At 50.1% G+C, this 12,143-nt stretch overlaps 6 protein-coding genes across 6 annotated transcripts; 2 read left to right on the top strand and 4 right to left on the bottom strand.

Moving 5' to 3' along the window:
- Positions 1–10: 10 nt before the first annotated feature.
- On the bottom strand, positions 11–2,230 carry VE01_07045 (uncharacterized protein). The gene has a single exon (XM_018276481.2). The coding sequence runs from the start codon at positions 2,206–2,208 to the stop codon at positions 211–213; it is 1,998 nt and encodes a 665-aa protein (XP_018127824.1). The 5' UTR covers positions 2,209–2,230; the 3' UTR covers positions 11–210.
- Positions 2,231–3,402: 1,172 nt separating this feature from the next.
- On the bottom strand, positions 3,403–3,837 carry VE01_07046 (uncharacterized protein; the record flags this gene model as incomplete). The annotated part of the gene is made up of 1 exon (XM_018276482.1): positions 3,403–3,837. One exon carries the CDS (start codon positions 3,835–3,837, stop codon positions 3,403–3,405), a length of 435 nt encoding a protein of 144 aa, XP_018127851.1.
- Positions 3,838–4,270: 433 nt separating this feature from the next.
- On the bottom strand, positions 4,271–6,889 carry VE01_07047 (uncharacterized protein). Its single transcript, XM_018276483.2, has 3 exons — positions 5,601–6,889; positions 4,951–5,551; positions 4,271–4,867 (listed from the first exon to the last, which is right to left on the bottom strand). Exons 1-3 carry the CDS (start codon positions 6,448–6,450, stop codon positions 4,597–4,599), a joined length of 1,722 nt encoding a protein of 573 aa, XP_018127825.1. The 5' UTR covers positions 6,451–6,889; the 3' UTR covers positions 4,271–4,596.
- Positions 6,890–7,069: 180 nt separating this feature from the next.
- VE01_07048 (uncharacterized protein) lies at positions 7,070–7,952 on the top strand. Its single transcript, XM_018276484.2, has 2 exons — positions 7,070–7,519; positions 7,615–7,952. Exons 1-2 carry the CDS (start codon positions 7,144–7,146, stop codon positions 7,911–7,913), a joined length of 675 nt encoding a protein of 224 aa, XP_018127852.1. The 5' UTR covers positions 7,070–7,143; the 3' UTR covers positions 7,914–7,952.
- VE01_07049 (uncharacterized protein) lies at positions 7,894–9,791 on the bottom strand. The gene is made up of 3 exons (XM_018276485.2): positions 9,036–9,791; positions 8,730–8,927; positions 7,894–8,677 (listed from the first exon to the last, which is right to left on the bottom strand). The coding sequence occupies exons 1-3, from the start codon at positions 9,114–9,116 to the stop codon at positions 8,123–8,125; spliced, it is 834 nt and encodes a 277-aa protein (XP_018127853.1). The 5' UTR covers positions 9,117–9,791; the 3' UTR covers positions 7,894–8,122.
- On the top strand, positions 9,275–11,231 carry VE01_07050 (uncharacterized protein). Its single transcript, XM_059463852.1, has 3 exons — positions 9,275–9,702; positions 9,750–9,992; positions 10,044–11,231. Exons 1-3 carry the CDS (start codon positions 9,422–9,424, stop codon positions 10,435–10,437), a joined length of 918 nt encoding a protein of 305 aa, XP_059319476.1. The 5' UTR covers positions 9,275–9,421; the 3' UTR covers positions 10,438–11,231.
- Positions 11,232–12,143: the final 912 nt, after the last annotated feature.

The following is a 12,143-nucleotide window of genomic DNA, read 5'->3' on the forward strand; positions in this document are numbered from 1 at the left end:
GAGCTATGTAGTCGGTCGGAGCTCTTTCAACGTCCGAAGGACCCCGCTAAGCACCCTGGGTTACACGCTGACGTCGCGCTCCCGTGCCTACAGCGACGACGGAATACTCGAGGGTTTATTTATATTACGCGGTTAATTTGTGTTTAACACAGATAATATGCGTTTTACCCCATATGGTAAGTTACGTTGTAACTATCATATTCCACCAAGTTATAGATCTTTATTATAAACATAAACCGGCATCGAGTCCTCCCACATGCTGTCAGTGACCAACGTCTTATTCGACCCATCCGCATTCATCACCACGATCTGTCCATACGGCTGGAAGGTATTATCGTAATTGACGCACTCTTCACGGAATCCGTACATGCCACTGGTATACATGATGCGCCCGTCCGCAGACCAAGCGGCATGTGCATCATTCGCACCGCTCGTGGTGAGCTGCGTGAGACCCGTTCCGTCAGGGGCGATGGTATAGATGTCGAAGCTATCAGTCGCTCCAAGATCCTCCCAGTTAATGTGATTGCGGCGGGTAAAGACGATGCGCTCTCCGTCTGGTGACCAGCCTGGGTTGTTGTCCCAGTCTTCTGTGAGATTCCTGGTCATCCTGTCAGCGAGATTCAGTATGCGTAGTCCCAGACCTCCCTCTGGCCCGAAATCACGGTATACGAGCTGTGTTCCATCGGGTGAGAAGCTGGGGAAGCCGGAATTCACCTCGCCGGGGATGCCGAAGGTGAGTTGTTCTGAATAGGAGCCGTTCGCAGCAGCTCTGTAGATCCATCCACCAGAGAAAGCACGCTGGAAAAACCAACTTCCTGCACCGACAGCAATCCATTCGCCGTCTGGTGACCATGTAGGCTGGAAGGCACCAGCTAAACCCTTAGCAGTATCATCAGGATCAATGTTGTCTGTCGAGAAGACAAGCTTTAAGTCTGTTCCGTCAGGATTCATAGTCACAACAGACGAATTGCCAAGCTGCTTTTGCGTAATAGCTAAGATGCCCTGGTTTGATAGGGTTGGAAACACATCAGTGAAGCGGTATTCCCAGTCGCCATCCCAGCTGTATAGTGGCTTCTCCATGGGACGATTGGGCGCTTCGAGCTGCTTCTCGTAGACTACTGTTGAGCCGTCTGGTGACCAGGAGGGATTGCGCATTGCACCCAGCACGGCAGTGTAGTTTTCGTTGGTAGAGGTATATTTAAGCCCTTCATTTGTGCCACCTTTGGCGCCGAAGCCAACAACATCCGCTGTAACCCATTGTGCAGAAACTTTGCATCCAGAGCCCGAGGTGTGGTAGATATAATCAGTTCCAGTGGCGACGTCGACAGATGCAATCTGCGAGGTAGTATCGCCTACCGACTGGGTGTGAGAATTGTATGTGTCTTCTCTCGTTATTTCATAAAAGAGGATGCGCGAGCAATCTGGAGACCATTTTGGCGAACCGAGAGAGTAGTTTTCCTTGGTAACAAGCTGCTTGAAGTCTGTCCCGTCGGGCCTTATAAGATAGATTGAAAGGGTTTGTGTATGCTCCCAGCCAGTTCCGTTGCTATGTCCTGTCCAGCCTGTATTGCGATCGGAGGAAAAGGCGATCCATTCTCCATTTGGTGACCAGCTGGGACGGAAATGGCCAGTTGGACTAGTGGTATCTGCAGCGGTAGAAGCTGTATTCGTCAGGTTGAAGGCTTCCCCAGTCTCGATATTCTTCAGCCATATATTTGTTGTAAAGTTTCCCCGTGTAGACACATAGGCCAGCAGGCGGCCGTCTGGAGAAAGCACACCGGCATCCTCAAAGGAGGGTGTTGCAACCAGTTCCTCTAACCCAGAGCCGTCCTTCCGAACGCGATATATATCCGACTGACCATCTCCACCGCGCTCACTAGTGAAGGTGATCCATTCACCGTCGGGAGAGAAAGACGCATGGTACTCAAACGCAGCGTCACTATCGGATAGCAGCTGGCGTTCGTTGCTGCCGTTTGCGTCAGCTAGATACAAGACCGAACTTGAAGGAGCGATCCTGTTCATGAACATGACACCCAACTTTCCCCCAGTAGCCGGGCCGCGATGAAAGGAGGCTCCCGAAGCCACGTGAGAGGTTTCTCTCTCCGCATACGGGCAACCTCCTTTCTTGGTCGACGTTGACGCATAGGGGCAGATAGCCAGGGCTTGTCCCACGGCAAAGCCAAGAAGTGACACTGTGGAAAGACGCATTTTCTTTCTCCGAGTGATGCAACAAGAACGAGAGACGAGGTCTACTTACTAGCAATAGAGGTCCAATGGATCTCATATATACTCCGTATGCGCTTAAACAAGAAACCCCCACCAGACGCGTGGATGTTAGACCCTGCGCTTTATATGGCCAAATATTCATGTAGCGTCCGGAGTATTGCCAAGTAAGGAAGTTATCTGCCGATCGAAGGGAGGTGTTTTAGCAAAGATGGCACTATAGTATGCAAGGCACTTTAAACCAGACAGGGCTAAGCATTTCTACTAAGCCTATAGCATTGCGCAAAAACTAAACGCTGCATTAACTGCACTTTTAAACCTAGAACGCGATTTGTGGTCCGCTGTATTACCAGGACATATCGCCGAAAATTAGCTCATTTTAGGGTCCAAGGGTCCAAGGGTCCACTGGGAATGCGCTATTATTTAGAGTTCAAGGTTAGCTCCCCACAGTGGCTATTGTGGAGAGCTAAGGACACTGGCTGTTTTACATATCGTAGTTGTGTGGGGACGATGGTTATTGGCCTCCAGCAATTAGCCATAGTGTTGGAAATTCTAAGGAGCGCCGTGGGATTTCAGCATAACTGTATAAATTTGATGTTGTTCCCGTAATTCGGTATTTGCCTAATTGGTAGGCATCTGTGATCTAGGTATGTGGCGAGTTTCGGGTTACAGCTCGCTGGCGTTGATATCCATAACAACTAGGTCATCAGCAGCACGTAGTGTAAGCTCCTATTCATTAACCAAGGCAACATATAGGCAGGCACCTCGCTGAAATGTATATAGATAGAACTCCATCTCTATGCAGTACTATTTCGGGCCCGATTCATAGGTGGAAGGAATAGCTGTCGGAGATAATATTACGATCAGATCCATGACAAGTGGGCGACAAGCAATTGCCATAACAAAGGCAGTTGGCGGAGCTGCTGTTCGAAGGGAAAGACTCCAAAACACTCAGAGTACGAATCATTATTGCTATCACTTTTAAGGGAAGCCTCGGCGTGGATATCTGTTGTTATTTCGTCGATCAGCTTCCAAGGCAGGGGCAATGAACCCTAAACACTCCTGATATTTATCATATTTGAGAGACGTCCCCAAGGCACGTTCTTTCTAGCTACTACTGTACGAATCCCAAAGGTTCTCGTTAAGCCTACGTACCAACTACAGCATGCAAGTACTCTATCACCACACTCGGTCTCTGATCCATCCCTTAATCCCCTCGACATTCACCCCTATAGACTCTCTTGCCTCCAAAAACGGCAGAAAGACTTCCTTCACAATAACCTCAGGATCTAACTTAGTCAGCCATCCTCCTTCTTGGTTGGGGATTATAGGCTGAACCACCAATGGCTGTCCTACTAAAATATTATGCTCGCTAGTTAGAACTTGAGAGAACTGATCTGTCAGGTTCTGCGACGCGGACTTTGCAGCAGACAGCGACGAGTACGACGGCATTGGGTTTTTATCCAAAACTCCTCCTGTCACGAGGAGTAGTGGATACTCCCCTGTTGGGATATGGTCTTTGTTGGCGTGCTTTGGGAACCATTGGCCAGCGACCAATAGACCGACAGCGGCGATCTTGAAGTCGGCTGTCAGGACTTCAGGAGTAAGACTCATAAGGTCAGTTGGTCCGACGACAGCAGCGTTGTATCATAGGACGTCAACTTTGCCATCTAATTGAGACGCTGCCCAGTCGAGAGCTGAGAGGATGCTCGAGGGGTCCGATGCGTCGGTTGTGCGGATGAGCACTGGCGGAGCTGAAGGGTACAGTTCTGCAGTTTCAGCGGCATAGGCTTGGAGCGTCTGCTCAGTGCGGGATATGAGGACGATGCGCCAGTTTTAGCTTGCGAGGTAGTGACTGAGAGAGCGGGATATGAAGGGCCCGGCGCCCACGATGATTATATGACGGTTGCGATTGGGAGGCATGATTATGGATCGAGGGATAGAAAGTGTAGATAAATAGACTTGGTGGGTATGTTATTACGTGTTGGTGGGACTATGGTATGTATATATATGTTTGCTGACATGTACGTCTGAGAAAATGTTATAACCTGCAGCCGCATGGTATGTTGGCAAGAGGAATGTTCAGCTGGACCTGCTGACATGAGATTTGACTCAATCAAGTCATCTCACGTCAGATGTCTAACGACGCAGACAAACCAAAGAATTTATAAAGAGGGCCAAGAAAGCTTGTTATATTGGATCGTCCCACTCGTGCTCCTCCAACGGGAGCGTTCCGTTGTGAGAAATAAAACATCCGCCTTCGTTAGGCAAAAGAGTCCTTATGTTCGCATTATTAAATCCCGCAAATCCAAATCTACATGGATATGATTCGCTCGGACACTATTGACATCTAAATTATCCTAAAATATAGGTCTAGTTCAAATATGTCCATCGCGCATTAAACCAGCTGATTTGCTCGCTCCTAAAATCATCCTTCTCAACATGCAAGTTGAGTGTATCGTCCAACGTCGCGTTATACACAAAGTTCTGCGTGCTGCCAGCATAGGCTGGCCATTTCGGGATCCAGTTTAGGTGATGTGCGTTGGGGTCCCCAGTAGCTGCAAAAGCAACGAAGTGTGCTTGCATAGCGTAGCTAACGTTTCTCATAGCTGGAACATCTGGGATGGGTGGATATGCTGAGCCGCTGAGGAAACAAAATTGTAAGCAGATGAGCGTGGGTTAATAAAAGACAAGAAAACGAGACAACGAGATATGAGATGGGCTCACCTGACATATGGCAATCGGAACTCAAAGCTCAACTCGGCGCCATGTTCGGCAAAACCAACACCCAACCCTGGGGTGTAAACAAGCGGCAACCTGGTCGGATCCACGTCCCAACGGAAGGAGTATGCTTTCTTGCCCGTCAGGGGTGTCCATGACGCAGCAGTGAGTCTCCTTCCTGACATCATAGCAAAATCATTGATAATCCCATAAACCCTTCTCGTCTGCGTGCCAGACTGGATTCCCAATGCCGCCGTCAACGCGGGCCAGTCCAGTGTCATTGGCTGGGAGTATGGCGGATACTGCGCATCTTCAGGGTATAAGGTCAAGATCTCATTGGCAACGGTAGAATCAACACCTAAGCCAGCAGTGAGGAAATATTCGACCTCGGCCGAGGTGTTGAAAGGCGTTTGGGCACCTAGTGCCTCAGACATGCCTTCATCCGTGTTACAGCCAGTGATGATATCCACCGGGGCGATAAGAGGTGGGTTTTGGGCGTAGGCGAAAGAAGGAGAATTGCGGAGTATGTCGCCGTCGAGTATTGGCTGGAAGCCAAGAAGATTAGCCGGGAGATTGGTTATGGTTGTATTCAAGGTTTCGAATGGTACTGCCATAGATATTAACAACACATCTCTTAGAGTGCAAGAAGAACTTACGTTCTCGTAGACACTGGAGTGAGTCAATGGCATGGTTACACCCGGTATCATTCGTGAGAGCGTTGTATGTTGATTGAGCAAAAACCGGATATCCGGAACCAACTCCAAACGACGTTCCGCTCACCATAATCGCTTTTTGGAAAAGGTTGGAATTTTGTCCTCCATAAGCAACTGTAAGCCAACCAATGGAGAAGGCTCCTGCACTCTCACCCCAAACTGTTACCTGCTTCGGATCTCCGCCAAAGCCCGCGATGTTCTCATTGATCCACTCTAAAGCTTTCCACTGATCTCGAATGCCTAGATTCGTGGCTCCCTTTGATTGAACTTCTTTACTGAAAAGAAATCCAAAGGCGCTGAGACGGTAATTAATAGAGACAATGATCACGGGTTTTCCTATTTGAACAGACGTCTCGACCATATAGCTTGTGTTGAACTCTCGATCATTAATGCTTCCCTGTCGGAATCCACCACCATAGATCCATACCATCACTGGCAACTTTGCATTTGTCTTAGTTCCTGACGGCCGAACAACATTAAGATTCAGGCAGTCTTCTCCGACCTCCAAACCGAGGAGGTTATTAGAGCCATATCCGCTGCACGTCAGACCTGGTTCGACTGCTTCATGGGTGCCGCTCCAGGACGAATTTAGTGACTGTGCTAGTTCAAAGCGTGGTGCCTGCGCAAAGGGGATACCATGAAATATGTCTTGAGATAGCTGCGGAACTGCGAGACCAACGTAGGTTCCATTCCTAGTCTTCGCTGTTGGGGCCTTGGCAGGGTGAACGGTGAGTTCTGGAACCCCAAGGACAGCTAGAAAGAAGGAAAAATGAACAAATATTGAGAGATGCATGATTGACCGGAAAACGGGCTAAAGGGAGCCAATGTCTTACTGGCATTGGAATATGGCGGCCATTGGAGCATCTTATACTCCGCTTGGCGGGTAGGAACGTGGAGGTGGAGCTCATTCCCCGCCTACGACCTATTCCCACAGTTCGTAACTCACCAATTTAGTGCGCGTCATATCAAATGACGGGATGAAGAACAATAAGCACTACCAGTGCATAAAAAGAGTCCGTAGTACAGCCGAGTGATCCTTCGACGCGTGTGGAAACCTAAACCTCAAGCAACCGAACGACGGACCGAATAGGAGAACTCTACAGCATCACGCAGATATTTTATTCACTTTAGTGGCGTTATTCAGGTGATTTCATGGCAGAATTTTGCCGATTTAGTAAAGTAGATGAGAAGCTACTCAAATAATCAATACTCCAATGTAACGTGTGCTGTTTTCTGTTTTGATACCTGGGGATACGATAAACGATAAACATAAGCACTGGGCTCGGATCTCGGGAATATAGTATCCCCGACTAGTGTTAACGCACCACCTAAAGTAACCTCGCTTCCATCCGCAGCCTTGCAGGAACACCCCTGTCGAAAAACACTCTCCTCGCAGCCTCGTCTCGCCTTCCAAATCCCAACGTCAACAGCATAATCATATCAACAACCAAAACCACCCTCACCAACCCACCTCAAATCCTCCAAAATGGCCGACCGCCCCCCACCCTCTGCTACGGCGATCATAATCGGCACTGCCATCCTCTCTCTCATCACAGGCTACATGATCGGCACCGCCACCTCGCTCAACCTGCTCCCATCGCCCTTCTCCTCCGCCCCCGCGAAGACGCGCTCCCGCTCTGATACCACCGGCTACGACGACGAGGAGGAGAGCAGCGAAGAGGAGATTGAGGCCGGCGAGGTGCTCGACCACGCGCCGAACTGGGCAAATGGGCCTGAGGCGGATAAGCGCGATGGGCTTACCGTGGCCGCGCCAGCGCCGACGAAGAAGAGGGAGGTGGTGGATGATAATGAGGAGTGCAAGTTGGTTCTTGTTGTGCGCACGGATCTGGGGATGACAAAGGGTATGTTCCATTTCTCTCCCCTCCGCGCATCCGCCGCCTGACGGCCATCTCTTCCCCACCATACTTGTTGTGGCAGTCGCGCTAACACTTCCCAGGCAAAATCGCTGCCCAATGCGGCCACGCGGTGCTCGCATGCTACAAGTCTTCCCTACGCACGAACCCGTACCTGCGCGCCTGGGAGCGCGGTGGCCAGGCCAAAATCGCGGTGCAGATCAACAGCGAGGCGGGGATCGAGGAGCTGGCTGCCAAGGCGAAGGCGGCAGGGTTGGTGGCGGAGGTCGTGTGCGATGCGGGGCGGACGCAGATTGCAGCTGGGAGCATGACGGTATTGGGTGTTGGGCCGGGGAAGAGGAGTTTAGTGGATCAGGTGACGGGGGGGTTGAAGCTATTGTAATGAAAGCGAAATAGAGAAATACATGTTTTTATGATGGTATTGGGTGCGCGTGTACGCGTTTGATTATCTAGCTGTCATATTCCCTCCGTGACTCTTATGTTTCCCCTTGAACCTCTAAGCAACATCTATCGGAGCCACTCTGCTCTTCCGCATCTCCAGATACCATTAGCCCCAGGTCACTTCGTCCCATCACAACACAACCCACCCACCTATACCAGCCCAGGCAGCGCCGCCCATCTCCCCTCCACTCCAGGAAATCTCTCAACATACCACTTCCTCGTTGCTATCGCCCTCGGCAACATCGTTGACACCTCGGCAGCCACAAAGTTCCTCGCCGGTAGCGCCCCGCCTGTCGCGATATAGAACCCAACCCACTCGATCCACTCGCAAAGGTAATGTGGGCTAAGCACCCATCTGAACAGCCCTCCTGATGGTAAGACGTAGGTCTTCTTGCCACCATGGCCATCAGGGACCGTGTGGGTGGTTTCGGCTTTTGCGGGTGCCCCCGGTTTGGACGCGGCGCGGCGGCCACAGCGTAGGATCTCGTCGTGCGCGATTGTGCCCGCGAAGCCGAGGGCCCAGATGGGGAGGCCGAAACCAAGGCGCGTGGTCAAGGTAGGACCGAGGCCGGCGAGGTGGCCGCCAATGGAGACTGCGTTTAGCAAGTTAAACACCCAGGCCCCGAGGAGGATGATGGGATGGATGGGAGACATGGAGGGGTTGAGGAGGGGCGCAAGAAGCGCGCGGTAGATGTAGTGTGTTACCTTTCGGAGGTTAGCGGGCTTGGTAATTAGGAATCGGGGGTCGGGGACAAACGTAGATGCCTGCTAGGACGAGATTTTCCCTTGGAGGCTGTGGGAGAGTGGCACGCAGGCCGGTCATGGTGTATACCAGCAAAAGAGGTGCGGGGAGTTCCATGAGCATCCAGGCCAGCTTCCCTGGAATATTCAGGCACGAGGTCGTCGACGTCTTGCCCATGGGATAGTACGCAGTGAGCCATTGGACGGCAGTCACCTGGGGACAATCATTAGCTAAGTTGGCGGTGGGGGTGGAATTAGAGTAAAGTCAGGGTCAAATTGGTGTGAAATTGAAGTGAATGAGGGGTAGGGGAGGAGAACGCACGACAGGAAAGTAGGTGAAGGTGTTGACGATCAAGGTCCAGTTCCCTGGCGAAGGCGGAAGCCAGTCTTGGAGAAGAGACATATCTGACAGAGTCGTATATAAGCTTTATTGAAAAGAAACTCTTTGGGTTCGTCACTTCTCGTCTTATCAGCAACAGCTGTATCTTCTTGCAGCCTATCTCGAATGGTTGACGGAACGACACCACAGTTCTCCTGAAAGCAACTATTTGCCAGTCTGACGACTTAGCGTCTTGACAACAACAACAATAACAACAAAACAACACTTCACTCTGTGAATTGTTACGTTACTCTGCAGTTACACAATATTACGCCCTCAAATCGCTTGCAAATACCACGCAATCATATACGGATAGATTTCGGCACAAGATGCAAGGTGGAGCTATGGAGAACGATCTGCAGTGTGATCCGTTACCGAACGGGTCGCTGCTGGTGGGCGCCACTCCACGATTTAAACCCTGCAGGTGCTGCACATTTGACCCCAACGACTGGCCCCAAAGTGACGCCAAAGTCAAAATACGTTCGTGCATGACGACCTGTCCATATTGCGGGGTTAGGTTTGGCAAGGTATCGCATCTGCGGAAACATATCAGGGTCTCAGCGCTGCATGGGCCACAACGACTTACAGTTGTGGCTACGAGGGTTAGGAAGTGAGTTGAACTCTTATCATGGTAACAATAGCTAATTCATTGAGCAGCCTCTACCAGGCCGCCTACGATTCTTCGGTGCGCCTCTTTAGGCCATGTCAATGCTGCGTGCTTGACCCTGATGACTGGCCTCAGAGTAATGCTGAAATTGTCATTCGCCCATGCATGACGGCCTGTCCATATGACGGGCATGTATTCCAGAGCTCTTGCAAGCTCCGAAGACATATTGCAGAGTTCCAGGCGCATAAAGCGCGGAATCTCACAGCCAGGGCTATGGTCGGTCGGGATAGGAAGTGAGTCAATCTCTTACCGATCGTGGCTACAATAGTTAATTTATTGAGTAGGCGTCCCAGCACGGCAGTGGCGCAGAACGAGGCCCACAACGCTAGCAACCAAGGATCTCCTCTGGACGAAGACTCCGCAGACTCTGGGGATGATAGTGGCAATGACGGCGACTTTGTCGAGAACATCCTCCCGGGTCTTTCAGCTGCATCGCAGAACAATTCCCACGAAACTGGCAACCAAACGTACCCCAGGAGTCAAAGCCCCCTTCTATCTATCCAGGGCAAAAACGACCATGTTCACCTCACCGGTAGCCTAAGTTCAAGCTTCTCCTCAACCGCAGTACAGAACGGCGCGCTCGACACTGTGAAGGAAGAATCTCCCATCAAGCACATATCCTCCATAGGACGAGGAAAACCCACTTTGCAGGAAAAAATTATGGGTACTTTGACTTGAATTGTCTCAAAATCTGCGCACGATTTCATATCTCTTATATTTTTGTATAAGCCAAGTTCCAAGGCCACTGCTGAACACCCTGAACCTGTCCTACCAAAAAATCACGTCTGCTTCCATTCAACCCAGACAGGGTGCTCAAAACTATACTAAAGCCCCTCGCTCAATTAACCATTCCGCAAGCTGGTGACATGAAGGTGGGTTCTTGTCTGCAAGACGAGGTACTAAAATCGCCTGTGACTCTAGTGTTAGCAGAGGCTCTTACGTCGCTGCATAATCTGATTAAAGAGGATGCTCGTACGCTTGATGGGATGAGTACACAGCGCCAGCAAAGGCGTGTACAGAAGCTTGCCAATGCCGCCCAAATATCCTTTGCCGAAAATGCCCTTCTTCGGGATTAAAATCAAATCTTGACCACAATAAGCAACGAAGTCAAAGTTCGCAGATCGGTCAGGTCAATAGTACTGGGGAAGGCCAAGGTGATGAGCTATGGGGACATCGAGGAGGCACGAGCAAAGCGTGCAGCGAAAGAGATAATAAGGGGCAAGGGAAAACGTGGCCAGAAGCGTAAGAGTGCTGCACTAGAGGCAGGTAAGCCAGAGCTAGAACTAGAGCCAGAGCCAGAAGTGGAGAGTTCTGCGAAAGAGGCCATAAAGAGCAAGGGAAAAAGTGGTCGGAAGTGTAAGAGTGCTGCGCTGGAACAAGAGCCAGAGCCAGAACTGGCGCGGATGACGGCACTAGTGGCGCGGATGATCTAAGCGCAGGTTGAAATGACAGTTCGTTGCAAAACAATCAGGCTCTTAATGTAAGACAAATATTGATAATTCCATTGAAGTCCAGAGATCTTTCCAGAAGTCCATTGCATAGTGTGTGTAGTGACTTGAATTGACAAAGGCCTTGGAGAAATGCTCTTGCGGCGTATGTCCTATAATATGACATTCCCCTATGCAGATTAAATTTAGAATCCTTTCCTTACGGTTGATCCAGTGCTGGTTTTTGGATTTCTCTAGTTCTCTTTCCACAAGGTAGTCGGTTTTGCGCTCGTTGTCCGAAATTATAACAGGTCGAAAAATAAACAGTCGTTCAATTCCATGACCACTTGGGTGTTCGGGATGATTGCGAGGCAAGTAGCCGACAACGTCACCAACTGCTGTCTCATCTAAACAAACCCCAAAATATGGCGGTTCAGGTGAAGTGATGCCACTGAAGTGGTTATTACACCTAAAGAATGCCTGTCTTGACATTACACTTGTGCGTCCGTACGACTCATTGCACGCCATATCCCACAAGGGACTCCTTAGTTCTTCATCACTAAACAGGTCTGAAGAGTTAACACTAAAACTTGAAACCGTTCCAATTGGACAGCCCTGTGTCACCAGCAATGACGCTTCTGGAATCACTACAGGACCCCATACATGCAAGATTTGGTTGGGCATAGGTACAGGCCATCCGGTATAGCCTTCCCTTATGTTAAAGCACTTTAAGCTCTCCCAATGTAAAATGGAGGTATCTTCCATTTGGGGTTGCCTAATACTTGATGACCAGTTTGGTACCCAAGAAGGCAGACCAGATTTGGAGCCTACTATGTTCGTCTCTGTGGCCAAGGCAATCAGTAAGGATGTATCGGAAAGGAAGGCTGTAGCAGCCTCTATATAAACATCCCTGCATGACTTTGAATAATCAACCATGATAGAACGCGACATCTTAGA

The sequence above is a fragment of the Pseudogymnoascus verrucosus genome, assembly GCF_001662655.1.
Source record: "Pseudogymnoascus verrucosus strain UAMH 10579 unplaced genomic scaffold scaffold_41, whole genome shotgun sequence".
Taxonomy (NCBI): domain Eukaryota; kingdom Fungi; phylum Ascomycota; class Leotiomycetes; order Thelebolales; family Thelebolaceae; genus Pseudogymnoascus; species Pseudogymnoascus verrucosus.